Raw genomic sequence first — 21,845 nt, 5'->3', positions numbered from 1 at the left:
CAAAATTCTGCCAGGGAAGCCTTCTTTAGGGCCGGCGATTTCCTCAGGCCTCCGCCAGGGGGCCCTTCATGCTAAACTGAGCCGCGTGAACGGGGTTTTATGACGTGGACAAGGGCTGCCTCGGAGCCTGAACTGGGACCCTCTGGGGGAAGCGGGCGGGGGCCACACCCACTCCTGGGCTCGGCACCAGTGGAAGGCTCCAGACGGCTCGGGCTCTGCGCCAGGCTGCTTGGTTCCAGTGGGAAAGCTGACCTTGGCCAGGAAGAGGCACAAATGACTCATTGTCCCACATCCTCCAAGGTAAAAACCCAGCAGTGTGTGTGGCCTTTGGGGCTGGACGTCACTGCAGCCTTGGCTGCCTCCGCAGCCAAAATAAAAGCCGTCGGCCAGCAACCCAGCGCAGCCTAGGAATACAACCCAGGGATCTCTCCCATTGTCCCCTTCCACACACTTCCCTGCACGGAAAGTTCCTGAACACTGTGTGTAATTTCCAGTTCTAAAAGTGGAGCACCATTTCCTTTTAAAGACTTCAGGCAGCCTTCATTTCCAATCAAGACCATGTGACATTTTATGGACTCGTGGAAGAAACTGGATCTGTTTTCAGGTCACGTGTGAAGAAGGTCTGGGTGGAAGGTGCTTTATTTTTATTCAGGAGTTTGGGAGCCAAGTCCCTTCAATTTGTAAAACGTGCCGCTGCCTTCAGATTTCCACTAGAGGGCACTCTTGGAAAATATTTATAAATATATATTTTATTGCTCTGTCTAGGAAATGCTGTTTGAAAAAAGAAGGGGGAAAAAAAAAACACCGGCAGCCCAGTCTAAATTTCAGGGCAAGCCCTTTGCTTTCATTTGGAACTATTCCTGATTCTTCCAGAAGCACAGCTAGAGAAGGAAGCTGGAGAGCCCACAGGCAGCTGCTACCCTTGTCTTCTGTCCTTTTGTCCACATGGGATGCCGCTGACCAACCCCGCTCGTCCCTCCATCCCCGGGCCACGGCCCAAATCCCCTCCACGCCGTAGGGGGCCACCCCTGGCCTGCCTGGAGAACCCCCTTGGAAAGGGGCTTAAAGATGCTGAATTTGGGGGCCTCTGGTTTGGTCGGGGGCCTTCCCTCACGAGCCAGCGGTGGCCAGAAATCCTCAGAAAAGCGCCAGGAAGGGTCAGAAGGGTGGCTGGAGCGTCAAACAATTAAAAATAGGGCTTCCGGGCAGGCAGCCATGGAGATCTGGCTTGATATGTAAATAAGTGTAAATAAGAGCAAGCCTCGGTGCTGGGAGGACGCTGTGCACATCTTGTGCAGCCAGGGCTGTCCGGGCCGCGGTGGGCGGCCTTTATTCTGCACACAGCCCAATTTAGAAAAAAAAAAAAAATTTTTTCCCACCCAAAAAGAAAATAGCTTCACTGAGTTCCACTGGTGGGGTAGGGGTGGAGGACAGGAGATTATTCTTCCAGCTTAAAGTTCATACTCAATGAATAGAAGAATGTCAGTGAAGACATTGGGACTGATTTTTAGCCGCTCTAACTTAATTCTGGAGCATATTTGATACACAGCACTCAACCTTCCCCTCCCTGACGTTTCTGTCACCTTTTAGAGTTGACACCTCATTTCATCCTGGAATCAGCTCTGTGAGGTGGGTATTACCATCAGCATCCCATTTCACAGACGGAAACTAAACTCAGGGAGGAGCAAGGACACACAGCAGCGGTACAGAGCCCGGGGCAGAGGCAGTTCAGTTTCAGCTGTAACGTTTTACTGAGCATGCGCCGAACCGGCCGCTGCTTCTTGCTCTTCCTCAAAAACCAGGCTCTCCAAATGTCAAGGCAAGTCTTTGACTTCCTTGGAACCGTTCCATTCTTCCAGAATGAACCGTTCCTCATTCTTCCAGAAACACAGCTAGAGAAGGGAGGGAGAAGTACAAAGGCAGCTGCTTCCTTTGTCCACGTGGGCATCTTCCCCGTAGTCAGAGCTCCTGTCCGTCTGGGTGGAGCCACCAGGGGGTGCCCCTTCCTCGGGGCATCCCGGGTCGATCAGGGTAGGCCTGGTGCCCAAGACCGCAGCTTGCTCCAGGGTCCTCCAGGCAGGAAGGCAGGCATCCGTCCACTCCTTGGCCGTCCCCCCGCTGACCTTGGCCTCATCTGTGCAATCCCACAGGGACGGACAGCAATCCTCAGAAGGCTTCTCTCTGTCCAGAGGTTTGCGCTGCAGGCTTCCTGCTCTCTAGTTCCTCTGTCTGGAGGGAGGCTGCACTTGAAAGTAGGCTTAGGGTTCTCAAGAAGCAAGATGGCCGCAGTGACTCCTGAAGAGCTCCCCTGTGGCCTAAGGGCTAGGGCGGTAGAGAAAGAGAGGCAAAGACCACAGAAGGGCTCTGGGCAGTGGTTCCCAAAGTGTGCTCGGCAGATCGACTTTCCCTTGACTCCATTCTGGACTTCTTTCCGTGAGCACGTATTAGTTTATAACTAAACACACAGGTGCACGCGTGCGAGCACGCGCGCGCACACACACACACACACACACACACACACACACTCACACAAAGCACTCCTGCAGCTTTGAAAACCAGCTCCTGTCCAGTTTGTCAGGGCGAGTAACACCATATGCTGTAACAGTGACTGCGCATACAGATGGATTCCCCCCGCCCCCCAGATTCGGATGCAGCCGGGAATCTATATTAAAACTGTTGATACCCGTGAACAGAAACAGACACAATAGGTTGTCTCCATTTGATAATACCGAGGTGTCTGAAAGCATGGCAACAGAATGAAAACGCAAATTGGGAACCTGGGGGCTACTTTCTGCTTCAGAACCCCGTGAGAGGGGTTGGATAGGAGGATGGGGGAGTGAGAGAAGGGAGAGCAGAGGCTCTGGCCTGCTGCGAGTGGTCCCGAACTCTGGTCTTTTCTCGATTCATCTAAAGGGTGAGGTCAGGCTCAGGTCTAGGAACCACAGGCTCCCGTCCTAACAAGCAGGGCTGGAGGGACCCAGAGAGAAGGAGGTAATGGGTTTCTCCGGGCACAGAAATGTGGCAGTGGATTTCCTGGTTCATGGCTCTTACAGGTGGCTCAGAAGTTTGCTCCACACACCTTGGCCGGGTTTCCCAAAGCCAGGTGAGCTCCGGAGGCGCGGGACCCATGGTTCGCATCCTCCAGGCCCATCCCCTGCGCTGCGGCCGCCGCGGGTCGGCAGAAGGGGCGGTGGGTGCGGTCTGACCCCTGCCGGCCAAGGGGATGCGGACGGCGAACTGGCGAGGATGTTCCTCAACAGCCCAAGGGGGCGCCTTGTATTCAGAGCCCCAGAGTCTTGAGAGGACTGGGCGCTCCTGGGATGACCCAAGAGGGGCCACACTGCACCGTCCCGGAGGGGTTAGAGGAAGTGGAGCTCGGACAAGGAAACTCTCCGAGGCCCAGACCGGGGATGCTCGGTGCCGTGGTTTCACCACCCGGCGAAGAGGAGGGGTTTAGAAGTTTGCAGCGAGTCAGACCGCCCTGTGCATTTGCCAGAACAATCCAGGGTGGGTGGGAATTCCTCCCCCTTGGTGGTGAGGAGAGTCCAGTCTGTGGGCGTTCCATAGACTGTCTCCCGAGAGTCTGGCAGGGCCTGTCTGTGCCCAGAAAGGGAGGAAGGGTCTTTCTTAGCTTGATGCTTTTAAGCTGGTGGCTTAGACAGTTCTATGAGGGAAGGAGAGAGGCGAAGATAAAACACCCTTAGAGAGGATTGTCCCCCGTGCCCCTCATCCAGAGAGCTAGTGGTGAAGCCACTGTCCCTGCCTACCCTGCCCTGTAACTCACAGGGGACGCATTCAGCTGCCCAGCCCTGCATCGTGCAGCAGACAAGGATAAAAATGTCTTTTAGGGATTTTTCTGTTGTGATTTTGACCGCTCTTCTTCTGATGCTGCAGAATCACATTTTCTCAGTTGTCCCATTACTTCTGACTACTTTCTAACACAATGGCCTCAGAGGGAAAAGACAAACCTAGATTAATAAGGTGCTCAGGAAAGGGGTGAGACGAGAGAGCCGTCAGGCCCCCCGAGCGGAGGTTGCTGAGACGTGGGCTGGCCTGGCCTCAGAGGCCTGCCAGAGCCGGGGGCCTGTCGCCTGACTTCTCCTCCGTCTCCACAGAGTCCAGGGCTGCTTAGGGCCAAGTGTGATGTGGACACTTGCCTGCTGGTTGGTGACAGAAGCTCATTTTCCATCTGTCAAGCAGCCTGACACAGAGCTGCTAATGATCTTCTGCCAGGCGAGGCCTGGCTGGATTTGAACCAGTGACCCAGAGGTAAAAGGCCCCGATGCAGGGCTCCCTATGCAATAACTGGCCTGCCTCTGCCTGGCCCTGTGCTCTCTGTTCCTCTGCTCCTGCGTTCTCCTCATCCAGTTGAGTTTTGGTTGGATCCTAACTTAGCATTTGGGGCTGAGCGGTTCAAGTCCCAGGAGGGCAAGCAGGGGTGCATTTCTGTCCTGGGGGGCCGTGAGATGGAAGGCAGTTGGAGGGCAGAGGGGTGGGGCCATCTTGATTAGCCTGGGCCCGAAAGCCACGTGCTCTTCCCAGGCTGGGTGCCTGATCCAGGCCTCAGGACCTTTGCACGCATATAGAGCTAGCCTCCACAGCAAAGGCTACAGCAAGAAATGTACATCTGAGGGGTACTGAGGCCTAGATGCTCTGGGCCTCAACTACTCTGAGGTCAACATTGTCATCATTTTTTTTTTTTTTTTTGCTGGTAGTTTTCATGAAAACAAAAAAAGTCCTTTCAGGAGCATTCATAGGTTGATTAACATGATGATTCCCATTCACTGAATGATAATCGAGTCCCATGCCACTCTCCAAAAATAGTTTTATCATCTGAAGATGTCTCCTCCAGAATCAGAAAAGCAACCTGGGGGACAGTAAGGGCCAACCCGTCGTTCAACAAACATTTATTGAGATTCCTGCTATCAGGCAAGCACTCTTCTCATTATCAGGGTTGCAAAGATAAACAAGACAAGGTCCCCATTGAAGGAAGGAATCATTTAGAGGGAGAGGGGCATGTGACAAAAATGATTTGGCACAATCTGATGGGTAATCAATAAGCAAAAGAAGAAATTCAGTACACATTTGAAAACCAAGGGCCGTGTCTCACCGTAGGGGTAGAGGGTGTAGGGGACACGGCTGGAGCCCACAGATCAGGAGTCAACATTGCAGAGGGGGAGGGAAGCACAGGTGCTGGCCAGGTCAGCGCCCAGGTGGGCAGCCAGGCTTTGCCACTTATAAGCTAGGGCATCTGACATTTTCTTTCTTGGGGCCTCCACTTTCTAGTCTGTAGAATGGGAATAATGACACCAATATAAAAAACCTTCATAAGGATTAAATGGGATCGTTCAGGTAAAGCATTGAGCAGAGCACCCAGCACCTGGTAGGTGACTGAGAAATGTCAGCAAGGGCTTCCTGGATTGGAGAAGGCTTTACTGGAGGAAAAAAGAATAGTAAATGACGGCAGCCCAGTGGACAAGACAGTTGAGATTAAGGAGAGGTTTTGCAGATAGAATCAAGGGAATCTGGTGATTAGCTGAATATGAAAAGTGAAATGCGAAGGCTGAGGGGAGGACCCCAGGCCCGGTTGCTATGACAAGCCAGGAAGCTGGTTGTGGAGGATAGTGTGTCAGGAAAGATGTTACTGACTTTTCCTTCAGGGCCAGGCGTGCCTTCAGGATGCCCGGGGTGGGGGTGGGGGGGTGGCGGGGAGGGATGGTCTCCAAACACAATTGGAAATGTGAACTCAGGGCTACAGGACTGGGAGCTCTGGCTAAGTTACAGTGGTAGCTGGCGCTGCGAGTGGCCCACAGGCTCCCAGTGGGAGTGCATGGCGGGGGGGGTGGGAAGAAAGATCGGAGACCAGGATGCCTGGAAATGTCAATATTAAAGGTGTGAGTGGAAAGGGGGCCTGTGAACAGGAAACCCAAATGCTCCAGGGCCACGGGGGCACCTGACGAGGTGGAACTGAGTGGCTGTCCAAGAGGACTGTGGTCATAGGGAGACAGCTCTAGAGCAGCTGTACAGTCGGACCTCAGATCAGCCGGGCGTTAGCAACTCAGTGTCCGTATAGGGCAGCTCTGTCAGCTGCATTATCAGGTGGTTCTCAGCCAGACTCAGTGCTTTTTGGGGAGTTGGGCAAAATTTCTGCTTGGAGTTCTTTGGAGTAAGTAGAAAAAGGCAAGACCCAAGCAGCAATGGTGGGCTGGAAAGGCCTTTCAATTCCTGCTGGAGGCCAGGGATGGCTACAGTCGTCTTACAATTCAGAGTCAGGTGTCTTCATCAACTGATGAAGTAGGCACTCATGCCCTGGTCAGGTCCTGACTTAATTGGTGACATTTAATGGACTGCCTAATAGATTTTTTGCATAGATTAGAAGTCAAGCAGAATAGACCCTGACAGCTGACCCCATACATCCGATACGGTTTACCCAGGTCCCATCCCTGTGGAACCATAACAATAGCTGTCACTGACTGGGTTCTTACCAAGTGCCAGACACTGTGACAAGCCATTTGCAAGGATTCTCTCATTCATTCCTAATAACAAACCTGTGGCATTACACGCTTTTCACTTTGGCTTCATGAGCAGAGAAGTGATACAGATGGTATCCTGCCCCGTCTTCAACGTGCACAGGAGCTGGAGCGGCTGCTGAGGGGAAGGGGCATTGTCAGAGGCACCACGTGTGAGACGGTGAGAGCAGTGGGTCCCAGGGTAGGAAGTTGCCGTAAACATTTAGCGGTGGATGAGCTCTAGCTACGTTGGCAAAACCAGCCCGGGAGGCCGCACTGACAGCAGTGCTCTCAGTGAACACCTAGCATCAGGGTCAAGAATGCCCACTAGGGATCCCAAATCAATGTGGTTGTAAGGATTTCTAGTCTGGAATAGCCAGTAACAAGGGAACGACCCATGTCTAGGGCTGAGGCCAAGACTTGTTTCCTCCGTGTGTGGTCTTTTCCTATCAGTGGACTCTGAGGCCTGGCATGTGTCAGAAACCCTAGGCTCCTTCCTGCCAATGCTCTGGAATTTCTGAGTCGTGGGGCTTTTGAGTCACTCCAGCGAAGAGAAAACAACACCCTTTATGAAAACCTTGGCTGCAGAGTTCAGGTAGAGTTCAGAATCATTGCTAGCTAGTTTCTAGAATGTTAGAATATGAGAAAATAAGATCTTGCAGGGAGCACATAGTTTCCGAGGTGCAGAAGAGTCTACTCAGTGGTTAGCAGTGTGGACTCTGGAATCAGGAAAGTCTGAGTTCAAATCCCAGCTCCACCATGTAGGCGTTGTGAGGCTTGCACTCTTTTTCATCTTGGTTTCCTTATCTGCACATCGCCGATAATAAGGGTACATATCCTCTTAGGAATGTTGAAATAATTAAACGAAAAACTGGAATAAAGAAGCTAGTATCGACCTGGGGGGCAGAGGGATTTTCACACCTTGGCTACTGTGAGTAATGCTGCAGTGAACACGGAGGAACAGGTATCTGTTTGAGTTAGTGATTTTGTTTCATTTGGATATATAACTGGAAGTGGAATTACTGGATCATATGGTAGTTCTATTTTTAATTTCTTGAGGAACCACCATACTGTTCTTCACAGTGGCTGTTTCTGCAGTTTTAAAGCACCTGCTGCCCATCACCCCTCAACAAACAAACAAACAAACAAATTTTTAGTACAAATCTCCTTTTCCAGCAGACATTTTTGTTCATTTGGAGGAAAATGAAGTAAAAGTTCCAACATCCACAAGGAAGTTATATAGGGGAGAAAAAGAACATTCCAGTAATACAGACACCAAGTCACAAGCAGGAATTCTGTGCATGAGATGATAAAAATGGAAACTCCTGGAAATCTTGGGGGGCGTAGAATGCTTCCCACAGAACATGGAATTCATTCTCAAACCATTACATCTAAATATAAATTAATATGTATTCAGATGGACTGGGGGATTGCAACAGCCATAACTAATATTCAGTGCTCTGATCTGTGGTACTTGCCAATTTCTGGGGTGTAAACAGTCCCACCCTTGCCAATTTCAAGCTACCAGCAAGCTGTTCCTGAGTTGGCATCGGGAAAGGATGCCCTCGACTGGCTCTCAGGAGATGATACAAGCCGACTCCAGCCTACGCACAGATACCTGTTCCTCCGTGTTCACTGCAGCATTACTCACAGTAGCCAAGGTGTGAAAATCCCTCTGCCCCCCAGGTCGATACTAGCTTCTTTATTCCAGTTTTTTGTTTAATTATTTCAACATTCCTAAGAGGATATGTACCCTTATTATCGGCGATGTGCAGATAAGGAAACCAAGACGAAAAAGAGTGCAAGCCTCACAACGCCTACATGGTGGAGCTGGGATTTGAACTCAGACTTTCCTGATTCCAGAGTCCACACTGCTAACCACTGAGTAGACTCTTCTGCACCTTGGAAACTACGTGCTCCCTGCAAGATCTTATTTTCTCATATTCTAACATTCTAGAAACTAGCAATGATTCTGAACTCTACCTGAACTCTGCAGCCAAGGTTTTCATAAAGGGTGTTGTTTTCTCTTCGCTGGAGTGACTCAAAAGCCCCACGACTCAGAAATTCCAGAGCATTGGCAGGAAGGAGCCTAGGGTTTCTGACACATGCCAGGCCTCGGAGTCCACTGATAGGAAAAGACCACACACGGAGGAAACAAGTCTTGGCCTCAGCCCTAGACATGGGTCGTTCCCTTGTTACTGGCTATTCCAGACTAGAAATCCTTACAACCACATTGACTTGGGATCCCTAGTGGGCATTCTTGACCCTGATGCTAGGTGTTCACTGAGAGCACTGCTGTCAGTGCGGCCTCCCGGGCTGGTTTTGCCAACGTAGCTAGAGCTCATCCACCGCTAAATGTTTACGGCAACTTCCTACCCTGGGACCCACTGCTCTCACCGTCTCACACGTGGTGCCTCTGACAATGCCCCTAAGTGGCCATCGACAGATGAATGGATGAAGAAAATGTGGTATATATACACAATGAAATATTATTCAGCCTTTAAAGAGAAGGAAATCCGGCCATTTGTGACAACACAGATGAACCTGGTGGGCGTTATGCTAAGTGAAATAAACCAGAAAGAGACAGACAAACACTGCACGGTATCACTTATATGTGGAATCTTAAAAAGAAAAAAGTAGAACTCATAGAAGCAGAGAGTAGAATAGTGGTTGCCAGGGGCTGGGGGGGTGGGAATGAGAAGAGGTTGGTAAAAGGGTACAAACTTTCAGTTATAAGAAGAATAAGGTCTGAGGATCTGATGGACATCGTGGTGACTGTAGGTGATAACTGTATCATATAACTGAAATTCGCTAAGAGACTGTATTAAGCAACCTCACACACACACAAGTAACTGTGTGAGGTGAAGGGTGTGTTCATTAATCATGGGAATACTTTCACAGTGTATGTGTATATTGGATCATCACTTGTACACTTCAGATAGCTTACAATTTTATTTATCAATTATACCTCAATAAAACTGGCAAACGATGAAGATGATGATATGATAATTAACCACCTCCACCACTATCACTTAGGCTATCGCACATTTCCTACTGGACTGTCTTTTCTCTTTGGCCCACTTCCTCTCTGGTTCCTCTTCTTCCAGTCTTTGGACCTCTCAGCCCCCTTTCTCCGACTCAAAATTCCTCTCACCTCAATGCATGGGACAGTCAGATTCCCTTGTCCGGCCCTTACCCCCCTAGGATGTGCCTAGAGGCCCATCTTTCTCAACCGAAAAAGGTTTTGCTTGACAAGTGCGTCACGGCTCAGAAATGAATTACGCCGTTCGCTCAAGAAGTAGCAGAAGTAGCCCCAGTTTGTGCTTTATGCTTGTTAGAACTCTTCCAAAGTGTGATTAAAAGAAAAGGTACAATTAAAAGTAAGAACACCTCTGCATTCCTGGTCCTAGGAATCATCACTGTTAAGTAGTCTAAGCGTGGTTAAAATGCGCCCACTTCTTAATTTTGTGGCCTTGAAAGCCACTTAGTCTGGGACTCAGTTTCTCATCTGTAAAATGGGGATAATACCACCTACCTCATAGAGTTGTTGAGAGGGTTAGATGAAATAATGTACAGGGCGTGAAATAGTACCAGGCCTAAAGGAAAAGCTCAGTAATGTTACTTATAAGTATACCTCTAAACATTTTTTATGTATGGAGTGTCCCTACACATATGTAACATATATTTTAACTAATGAAAAAATAGGATATATAAAAATAGTATGACAAAATGCATATTCTTCCCTGAAATTTATTCTTCTTCCTACTCAACAATATATCGTTATTACGCAGTGACCGTCATTTCTTTTAATGCCTAAATAATGTTCTACGATAAGAGCATACCATTGAGTGTTTAAACACTTCCTTGAGTTGGGGAATTTGGGTGGCCTTTCAGCCTTATCAATGTTCTGAAATGTCCTTGTCAGTAGATTCTAGGGCACTTATCTATTTCTGGATTCACAGAAGCCAAAGAGCTGGGCTGAAGAACACATATATTTAAACTTTCAATGGCACAGCTAAATAGCCCTCCAGAAAATTCCATCCCCATTTATGTTCCAACTAGAAGGGCATGAGGTCCCTCTCCCCAAACCCTTATCAATATTTGAATATTATCAAACTTTCAACTTTTTGTCAATCTCATAGGTGAAAAACAGTATCTCATTTAAACGTGTATTTCCCTGATCTCTGGTAAGACTGAATATTTAAAAATATGTCTATTATCCATTTTGTATAAATTACCCATTCACAAACTTTGCCTGCTTTGCTAGTGCAGAGAGAAGTCACAGCTCCTTTTCCATCTCCTCCCCGACGTTCGGGCTACAGCTCATCCAGAACATACGCGAATCCTCATGTTGCCTCATTCCAACGCCCAGTTGGCGAAATGAGAGGAAAGTGGACATGAGGAAGTTTCTGTCAGGTTATATAGCCATTGGCCCCAGGGCAAGTTCAGGAAGTCAGAGAATGAACAAAGAGGTGGCTGAACTTCTGTGAACTTGGGGGTTGGGGAGAGAAAGAGCTGGTAACAGGGCAGGTAGATGGGGTTACGGGGAAGGGCGGTCAGTGAGAAATTCCAGGTGGGAGGGTGGCTGGGGGATTGGTGGGAACAGGATGTCTAACATCCCATTTTTTCCCTAACGTTACATTTTAAGTTTCTCTATCCCCCCCAAACTCAGTGTGTCCAGACTTTGGTAGAAATCAAGGAACTGGAATGGAATTCCATGTGTGGGTGGTGGATTCTGAGATGCTGGAGAGCTCGGTGGAGGAAGGGGGTCTGGAGAGGCCTGTGGGCATCTTCTGGGTGACCCCCTGTGACTCAGCTCAGCCCTGCGACTTCAGTGCTCGTCTGCACCTGTGTTTACAAGCACATTGGCACCAACCGATCGTTAGAGTGACATTTAATGTTTAATACAGTTTGTCATCATTGGCTCTGTAGACAAGTTCTCCAGGGTCTATGAAAAATTGTTTTCCCTTTACATGAGGTTAGTATTTTACTCACATTTGAGAAACTGTTCTATAGTGTAAATAAGATTAGCTGCTTTGCTAAAGAGAGTACTCTTATAAGACCCTTGGTATGTACCTACATAAACCAATAATATGATGATAATCATAATAATTTGTATCTAGTCTTTATAATAAGTATGTCAGAATTCCGATAAGGAAAACGCTTTATTTTTTAATGCATATAAAGTATTCACTAATTCAGATCAACCCAAGCTGATTTAGCCTGAATTATTGAGGGTTTATTGTTCTGTCAAAATATAAAAGATGAAAGTTATTTGCACATCACATCTGCAGCTTCAACTTGGAGAGCTAGTATTTACACAGTTATGAAGCCATGCATGAAGCCATGCATGTGGCTTCACAGCGCAATGTGGCTTCACAGTTTCCCTCAGGCTAGCTAGGAATAGTAGCAAAAAAAATCAGTTTTTCTTGTAACTGAGTAATGATCTATATGTAGGGAAGAGCTTTCATAATTATGAAGGTTCATGTCTTACCTATTAAGATCACAGTTTGGAAAATGGTTTTTTGGGTTTTTTTTTTTTTTTCTGGTTATTAATCTGAGTCAGGCACTGTGCTAGGCACAGGAGGAAAACAAATGAGGACCACATTGGAGGAGACAGAAAGGTAAAGTGATGATTAGACAAGCAAAGGTTTTGGAAGACTTGAGGGACTTGTTCTAAAGGCATGTCACAGGGAGTAAGTCTAGAACTGACTGGGGGAGCAGGAAAGCTTCCTGAATGAGGTGACATTTCTGTCAGCCTTCCAGGGAGAAGAGGCTTGCTAAGTCAAGACAGCAAAATGAGAACACGAAGGTATGGAATTCTACAAAAGGGAATGTACCCACGAAGAAACTCGGGGTTTGGAAAAGGCATTCTGCATTCTAAGGGTTCATATTTCTATCCCTGAAAAAATTGACAAGGTGGCTAAAACGCAGATCACCTATGTTCTGTCCCTTCTGTTGGATATGTTTCTCTTTTGGTCCTCAATCCTGATGCTGAGAAAATCTCTAACCAGCAAGGGCTGGTTCTGGATTTTAACGTTATGGCGTGGTGGGGTATTGGGATGGATACCTGGGAAGACTATGAAACTCATGTCCAGCTAACCACAAATAGTATACGAGGATTGGAATGAATTAAAAGAAATCTACAGATACTTGGAAGGCATTATGAGTGTATATCTGAAATCAGGTTAAAAATAAGCCGCAGGTTCTCTTGTGATTTCTGAAACATCTTTGTTTAATCATAGAATTATGTCCATCTTCCATTCATCATAAATAATCCATTTCATGACTTTACCGATCCTTTTGAAAAAATTTGGTATTTAGCATAAAAAAACACTGAACATTAGCCAGGGGTGTGTTAGTTTTAACCAGAAGAGGGAAGAATAAAAAGAAGAACCCACAAAATTTTAAAACTTAGAAAAGAGCACATGAAAAGATGAACATTCTCATCCATTTAAAAAATCAAATTTCATAACAACCATTAACAAAACTCCAGGTGGAAAAACAAGCAAACATAAATATAATCTAACGTATTTCTTTCATAAATACATTCAGACAAAACAAATGCATAAAAGAGATAGTGCATAGATATAACAACATATTTTAAGACATGAATAATTAAACCCCAATAATCATGAATTAAAAATAGATTTTGATTTTATTTTTTTTGTCCTTTATGGAAAAATATGCCCAGCATTTGTGTAAAAAAAGAAATAGGTATACACATCAATAAAGCCACCAAAATTCACTACGGAAAGAAGATTATGTGAAAAAAGAACACATGTTTTTTAAAGCAAAAGGTAAAGTGTTATATCATTTTCAGTTGAATTTTATCCCATAGTCACACCTACTATAGGTGTTAGATAATAGAGGTAGATAAGTTGGGGGAAAAAATCAGTATTCTAATGCTAGGGAGAAGATTTTTATGATAGCTCAGAGAGACAATTCCATTCACTCTGAAATTCAAAGAAGCTTGCGGGAACAAAACATGAAAACCTTTCTGTGCTCCATATGTAAGCATCAAAAGTATCAAGCAAAATTACTGTAGTTTTAGACACAAGTGAAATTCTTGACAATAGGAATTCTTGCCAAACAGCCTATTTAGCATAGCTTTTTTGCAGGGTCTGGCCCTAGCCTTAAAACTCACACCCAGGCTAACTCTTAGGAAATTTATGAGGTTCAGTGACATTGAAATGAGTCAGAAGCAACACAACATGAGAGCTGGTAGTAACAATAATGTAAATTTACCATACTGGTAAACATGGTGAGTTTCTAAGGAATGATTTTTTGTTGTTGATAAAACAACAAAACAGCTGCTGAAGATATGGTGTGACTCATGATGTCAATATCACCTGTCAAATCACGAAAAGACACGTACAGAGGATGTGACAGAATGGTGTGCAGGCAACAGAAAAAGTGTTCCCTTATTTCTATACATTGCTTTTTTCTCTATTCGGGTCGTGAAAGCTCTTCCAGACACGGTAGAAGCAAATATTGGATACTCCCTGGCAGGCTGATGCCCAACTGGGAGCTAATTTTACTTAATATTTTGGTTGACGAATGGTTTTGCATCTTCTGTGTCTATTTTTCTTTCCATCTCGCTAGACAGAACGTGTATATGTAACATTTGTTTGCCTCTATGACCTTTATATTTTCATTTATTTGTAAGAGCAATGTGATTTAATTTTTTTTTAAATGTTGCAAACATTTGTCAAATCTGCCAAGGAAATCCTCATTAATAACTTGTCTCAAATGCCTTAAGTGTGCTTAATTTAAAGATGTAACAGGCTGCTTCTGGCTAAAAGAGGAAATTTGTGCCCAGCACATCTGTGTAACAGGAAACACATTTTGGTCTCCGTTGTGGAATGTGAAATAATCCATCATTAATTGTTGCTGCTCTCGAACTAATTGTAACGTTTTTGGGTCTCACATTTGGTTGTTATGAGTTTGCAAGTGTGCTGGAAAACAGGTAAGCAAGAAATAATGGAAGAAAAACGAAAAACATTTGAAATATAATTTTAAGAATCCTGAAACCCAAATCCTGCAGTTTATCTGAAAACTGCACGTACTTTGACTCATAACTCAAACATCAGGCCCTTTCTTTGAAGCAGCTTATAATAAATTTAAGACATAGAACACCACAATCTCTTGTAATGGAACTGAGGAATTTCTGAGTGGAAACTATTTGAAGGAATGTCTTAAAAACTGATGTCAAGAAATGCAGATGACTTATGCTTTTCAGCATCTATTCAATCTATGACCCCTGCTGAGTTGATAAGGAAGAGGCATGTCACAGTTGCAGAAAAAAAGAATCACAAGGGAAATCAAAGTATCCGTGAATAAGACTTTGGAAATTTTCACTGTCATGAGAAGAGCATTTTCCTGATGGTGTGACCTCATTCCAAATAGTACAGTAGCTAGTAGAGAGCTGTATTGCACAGAAGGTGGTACGATGAAAACGTGTTTGCTTTTTGTCACTTATGATGACTGTTTCCTGTGTTAGGAAAAAAAAAAAACAAAGAACAACTCCAAAATACTGAACCACCCCTGGCAGTAACCAACAAAGTAGGTTTTGGAAATAACGCTCTCGTCAAATCCATTTTAAGGCACTTAAACAGTTATATTTTTTTGTGTAAAAAAATAAAATATGCATTGAAGCAACGTTCACAAATACATGTCTTCAGAACTGTTTGTATGTACAACCCTGTACGTATATACATCGCTGTGGAAAGACCACCTCCTTCCTTATACCGTTGGCCTTGTCAACTTCACTCCCTACGAGAAAGGAAAACATGACATCAGAGTTGGACGGTATCCACGAGCAACGTGAGAGCATCAATTAACACCAGATAATTTATGCTACGAGAAGGAAAAAGAGGTCCGCCTAGATAGCATTATATAACCCAGGATCCAAACCCCTGGATCCAAATAAATTCACCCGCCCACCTCACTGGCCTGCAGAATCTGGCACCTCCCCCACGCCCGGCATGGCTATTCATCCCGTCTGCTGTGCGTTAGATGGTGCCTGTGGGTCTCAGTCAGTATTGTCTGTAAAGCAGAGGAGACACTCAAGGATACCCTTACGATGGACACTTTGTTTTTGTGGCCAGGTGGGAATGGCTAAATATTCTAAGCCTTCTGGATTATTCTACATTAGCCAGTGACCCCCTGGTTTGGAGTGGTTTCTGTGTGAAGGGAAAAATGAACAGCGTCCAGTTTGGTCTCCCTTTTGGAAATGCTTCTGTTACTCTGCAGGATAAATCCTAGAGCTTTTAAACATTTAGAAGAAAACTTCATTCTGATTAATTTGCTGTTCACTATGACTGTGTATTATTGATGGAGTATTAGGATTTTCAAATAATTTTCTTCATTCTTTGTCAAAATTTATATGTATAAATTCTGGTCTATCATGCATATACACATTGTTAAACACGAGCATATATACAAATGAAGTTTTCAAAGGGGATAAATAGTAAAAGAAAGAGAATTACTAAACTGCTCCTGTACCAATTCTGAGTGGGAAGACCCCAGACTGGAGTGGTCCCCAGCACAGAATGGTGTTTGCTAACATTTTGTTCAATTACAAGAGGAGGGAAGGTGCTGGAGGGCTACCTTCTCAGGCAGGATTCTGGGGACCTAGGGCTCTCCTTCTAAAAGCAATCTTGGGGGTGGGGGGGGGGAGAGATAAATTAGGAGAGTCTGGGATTAACATATACACACTCCTATATATAAAATGGATAAACAACAAGGACCTACTGTACAGCACAGGGAACTATACTCAATATCTTGTAATAACCTATAATGGAAAAGAATCTGAAAAAGAATATATATATATTCCTATATATTTTTATTCTTATATATATTCTTACATATATAACAATCACTTTGCTGTACACTTGAAACTAATGCAACATTGTAAATTAACTGTACTTCAGTACCAAAAATTAAACAAAAGCAATCTTGTATTTCTGTTTGGAGCATCGTTGTGGTGTAGGGGAAAGATTTTGGGGGACACATAGACCAGGGTTCAAGTCCTAAGTCTAGCACTGAGTAAACCCACCCCCACAACCCTGGGCAAGTTGCTCAACTCTCTGGGCCTAGTTCCTATGTGTTCAATGGGGATAGCAGAGCCTGCTACAGTGTTGTAGAAAATAAGGAACATCAGTGATGATAACAGAGATTATATCAGATAGCTTTTGTCAAATACCTGCCACGTAATCCTCCACAACTCTAAAGAGTAGATGTTATCATGAGTCTTAGTGTGGCAGAGACTGAGGTGCACAGACGTGAAGTAACATGGCCAGGGTCACACGGGGGTAAGGTGGCAGAGCTGGCAGGATGGCTCAAGGGTCCACACTCCGAACCTGGTAAAGGCTGGCACGTGCTTAGCATAACACAGAGCTTAACAGGCTGTAGTGGGGCGGTCCCATTTTCAGGACACTAAGAACATGACACACAGTGCTCTGTCACTGGCTATCTCCTTGCCACCTCGTGAGCAGGCGAAAGCAGTCTTGCAAAGTCTGAGCCACTAGGAAGAAGGAAGAAGCCAGCTCTATGGGCACTTCCGTGGTATGTGCTGCCTCTGAATTTTGTATGAGTCACTCCGTTTATTTTATTTTGGCTGATAATTTAGAAAATCAAATCCACAAATATCAAATAAGTAACACGACTTCTGAGCCAAGTGTGGTGAAACTGATGTCCTTGTGTGGCCTCCTTTGCTACTGAAATTTTATTTTTTAATTCCCAAACGCATAGTACAAAGAAGTTATTATGTGTCTGGAAAATTAAAAATAAAGTAGACGCTCTGGATAAATCCAGGTGCTATCATATTTAGAAAGGCATGTGAAGTCAGGACACATACAAATGATCAGGTGGGCAAAGATGGTGGGCACCCGAGCAGAGGGGCACATGTATTTTGAGTATATTTACTGAAACTTTAATCCACTGCAATATGCCCTTCGATAGGAGCAAATTAAAAAGGGCTTTTAAAAACTACCTTCTAAGTATCATCGTGCTGTTATAATAATATGGAACAATTAGCCCTCAATCCTCTTGTTCAAATTGAATTGGATTAATGCGTCATTATTACCGTATTTAGTTAAGAGAATGTGTACTTGAGAACAAGGTTATATGTGCAAAAGTTAAAGCATATGAACAGCTAAGATTCAGAAATAGCATTTCAACGTGACTTGGATCCAAATAAGATTCTTCTAGAGTCTCACCTTCTGCCTGGACACCATCCAAGACCTTATTGTTGGCACCAACACACTTCCCAGAAGGATCTGCACCGGGTGGTAGATCAGCAAGGGGACGGATATTAAAGAGAGGTACTCATGGCCTGCAAACACGATCTTCAGCATTGGAATCCCTGATGAACAAAGAAGACAGAAAACCTAGAGGCAAATTCAGTCTGTCATCAAACTAAAGACATACGCCATTAAAACTGGACTTCAGATTGCACCGCCTTTCCCTTGTGTATATTCACAGAACTGAAAAGGGAAGGTCTGGAACGACTCACCAAATCTTTCCATCTTCCTTTCACTGTGTAAACCTCCAAGCTCTATCTAGAACAGATTAAAACTGAAAAGGTGGTCGGTTCAAGGGCAGCAGTAACTCTCACTGCAAGTTAGCAGCCTGTCTAACAAGGAGAGGAGAGAAGAGAGTGGGGAATAGAGTTTCTTTTTTTTTAATTTTTAAATTTTATTTATTTTTTTATATAGCAGGTCCTTATTAGTCATCCATTTTATACACATCAGTGTATACATGTCAATCCCAATCGCCCAATTCATCACACCACCACCCACCCACCCCCGCCGCTTTCCCCCCTTGGTGTCCATACGCTTGTTCTCTACATCCGTGTCTCAATTTCTGCCCTGTAAACTGGTTCATCTGTACCATTTTTCTAGGTTCCACAGATATGCGTTAATATACGATATTTGTTTTTCTCTTTCTGACTTACTTCACACTGTATGACAGTCTCTAGATCCAACCACATATCAATAAATGACCCAGTTTCATTGCTTTTTATGGCTGAGTAATATTCCACTGTATATATGTACCACATCTTCTTTATCCATTCGTCTGCTGATGGGCATTTAGGTTGCTTCCATGACCTGGCTATTGTAAATAGTGCTGCAATGAACACTGGGGTGCATGTGTCTTTTTGAATTATGGTTTTCTCTGGGTATATGCCCAGTAGTGGGATTGCTGAGTCATATGGCGATTCTATTTTTAGTTTTTTAGGGAACCTCCATACTGCTCTCCATAGTGGCTGTATCAATTTACATTCCCACCAACAGTGCAAGAGGGTTCCCTTTTCTCCACACCCTCTCCAGCATTTGTTGTTTGTAGATTTTCTGATGATGCCCATTCTAACTGGTGTGAGGTGATACCTCATTGTAGTTTTGATTTGCATTTCTCTAATAATTAGTGATGTTGAGCAGCTGTTCATGTGCTTCTTGGCCATTTGTATGTCTTCTTTGGAGACATGTCTATCTAGGTTTTCTGCCCATTTTTGGATTGGCTTGTTTGTTTTTTGATATTGAGCTGCATGAGTTGTTTATATATTTTGGAGATTAATCCTTTGTCCATTGATTCGTGTGCAAATATTTTCTCCCATTCTGAGGGTTCTCTTTTCGTCTTGTTTATGCTTCCCTTCGCTGTGCAAAAGCTTTTAAGTTTCATTAGGTCCCATTTGTTTATTTTTGTTTTTATTTTCATTACTCTAGGAGGTGGATCAAAAAAGATCTGGCTGTGATTTATGCCAAAGAGTTTTCTTCTTATGTTTTCCTCTAAGAGTTTTATAGTGTCTGGTCTTACATTTAGGTCTCAAACCCATTTTGAGTTTATTTTTGTGCATGGTGTTAGGGAGTGTTCTAATTTCATTCTTTTACATGTAGCTGTTCAGTTTTCCCAGCACCACTTATTGAAGAGACTGTCTTTTCTCCATTGTATATCCTTGCCTCCTTTGTCATAGATTAGTTGACCATAGGTGCGTGGGTTTATCTCTGGGCTTTCTATCTTGTTCCATTGATCTATGTTTCTGGTTTTCTGCCAGTACCATATTGTCTTGATTACTGTAGCTTTGTAGTATAGTCTGAAGTCAGGGAGTCTGATTCCTCCAGCTCCGTTTTTTTCCCTCAAGGCTTCTTTGGCTATTCGGGGTCTTTTGTGTCTCCATACAAATTTCAAGATTTTTTGTTCTAGTTCCGTATAAAATGCCATTGGTAATTTGATAGGGATTGCATCGAATCTGCAGATTGCTTTGGGTAGTACAGTCATTTTCACAATATTGATTCTTCCAATCCAAGAACATGGTATATCTCTCCATCTGTTGGTATCATCTTTAATTTCTTTCATCAGTGTCTTATAGTTTTCTGCATACAGGTCTTTTGTCTCCCTAGGAAGGTTTATTCCTAGGTATTTTATTCTTTTTGTTGCAATGGTAAATTGGAGAGTTTCCTTAATTTCTCTTTCAGATTTCGGAATAGAGTTTCCTCGAGAAGGCTGAGGCATACTAGTAAGGTAGAGGTTAAAAATGGATCTTTTCTGCACAACACTGTAAAGCAACTATACCACAATTAAAAAAAAAAAAAGGATCTTTTCTTGCTTAGTAGTGAAACACTCTGTTAGTCTTTAGGGAAGCCTGCCTGGCACCATTTCACAGCCCCCAAGTTCACTTTGGGGCTGAAAGTATATGGTAAGATAAAGTATGGTATATATGGCTATAAGTCGGAGGGTACTTTAGCCAGATAGACATTAATAAAGGCTTTTGCACATTCTCTTTTGGCCAAGAATCTCGAAGCGCTTTAAGCAGTACTGTATACAGCAGATGAATTCTAAAATCTGTGCTGAATGATTAAACCCCACAGTGAAGGCTGTAACGGAACTCAGGTAAATGAATACTACTTCTGAGTCTACCGCTCTGTTATATCCAGGGCAAGGTGTGCATACTTTGTAAGCAGCTGCCTAACATACGTAACTATTAAGCTTCTGTAACAGAATTCAGACACTGGTGATTTGACTATTATCACCAATTGCTTTAATGTGGTCCAGTTGTTAGTACGGCTGTGTATGTACATCAGTTTTTCAACTGAATAGCTTTAACAGCTTAGCTTTCTTTTTGTTTCTTTGAGAACAACCACTGAAAAGGACCCAGGCTCCTAAATACACACAATGATGGTACATAAATAATGTTTTATGATAGCCTGGTGAGGAAAGCTCTGCTTTTTCAATTATTTTTACCTTCTAATAAATTTCAAACCTTTATGCAAAAATGTATTTCATGGCTGCTTTCTTTTTCATAGCCTCACATATCATTGCCATAAACTGAAAACACTTAACTCTTCCCAAACAAAGTCTCTCTCAAAGCTTCAAGCGTATGCATTTAGATTTTTGCACAGCTTCTGTCTTCTCACTAATATAAAGAACAAAGGAGTTTTCTTTTTAAAAGTAATATGCTTAATCCACTTATTGGATTTGAATTAGATCAGTGTTAGATATTGAAAAGCAGCATTTAATATTATAATCCCAGAGGGCTTCCCTGGTGGCGCAGTGGTTAAGAACCCGCCTGCCAATGCAGGGGACACGGGTTCAAGCCCTGGTCCGGGAAGATCCCACGTGCTGCAGAACAACTAAGCCCGTGTGCCACAACTACTGAGCCTGCGCTCTAGAGCCTGTGTGCCACAACTACTGAGCCCGCGTGCCACAACTACTGAAGCCCACGCACCTTGAGCCTGTGCTCTGAAACAAGAGAAGCTACCACAATAAGAAGCCCGCACACCACAACAAAGAGTAGCCCCCATTCGCCACAACTAAAGCCCACACGCAAGAACAAAGACCCAATGCAGCCAAAAAATAAATAAATAAAAAAATAAAATAAAATGAATAAAATCTAAAAAAAAAAAAAAAATTATAGTCCCAGAAAGTTACTACAATGAGAAATGAAGAAGACCTGAACATATACTACTCCTGTTTTCAGGAAAGGTTATTTGGCCCAAAAGGATGATGTGAAGGAGTTGGGGGGTGGCGTGGAGTAATAGTGGGGCTAAAGGGAGCAAATGATAGAAATATGCAGGTATGTGTCTCTAAAACATGGTCAGAGCAGGGGTTTCTGACCCCAAATTCAAGGACGATGGCTGCTGGGCTAAATCACCTGAGTTACACTTTCTTGGCTAAGTTCAGGCAGGCTCTGGGTCGTTCTTCAGCCAGCTCAAGCAAGCCCACAGATATGGTCACAGGGCTGCTGCTCCAATACGCAAGTTCACAAGGTATCTTAATGGAAGCGACATCAATTCACCGTAGTGTGATGAAAAGATAGTAGTAATAATGATAATA

General features: G+C 44.2%; 1 protein-coding gene across 2 annotated transcripts in view; it reads right to left on the bottom strand.

The window, feature by feature from the left end:
* Window positions 1–12,676: 12,676 nt before the first annotated feature.
* SLC10A7 (solute carrier family 10 member 7) overlaps window positions 12,677–21,845 on the bottom strand; it is a 253,234-nt gene continuing 244,065 nt past the window's right edge. For both annotated transcript variants that reach the window (XM_030878159.3, XM_030878160.3), the window contains 2 exons: window positions 17,732–17,877; window positions 12,677–15,284 (listed from right to left, as the gene is read on the bottom strand). In XM_030878159.3, coding sequence (XP_030734019.1) covers window positions 15,255–15,284; window positions 17,732–17,877 — 176 coding nt within the window. In that variant the 3' untranslated portion in view covers window positions 12,677–15,254. The remainder of the gene's footprint in view (window positions 15,285–17,731; window positions 17,878–21,845) is intronic.

This window comes from Globicephala melas, chromosome 5 (genome assembly GCF_963455315.2).
Source record: "Globicephala melas chromosome 5, mGloMel1.2, whole genome shotgun sequence".
Taxonomy (NCBI): domain Eukaryota; kingdom Metazoa; phylum Chordata; class Mammalia; order Artiodactyla; family Delphinidae; genus Globicephala; species Globicephala melas.
Note: the sequence above shows the minus strand (reverse complement) of the source record. Positions and strands in the feature narration are given on the sequence as shown.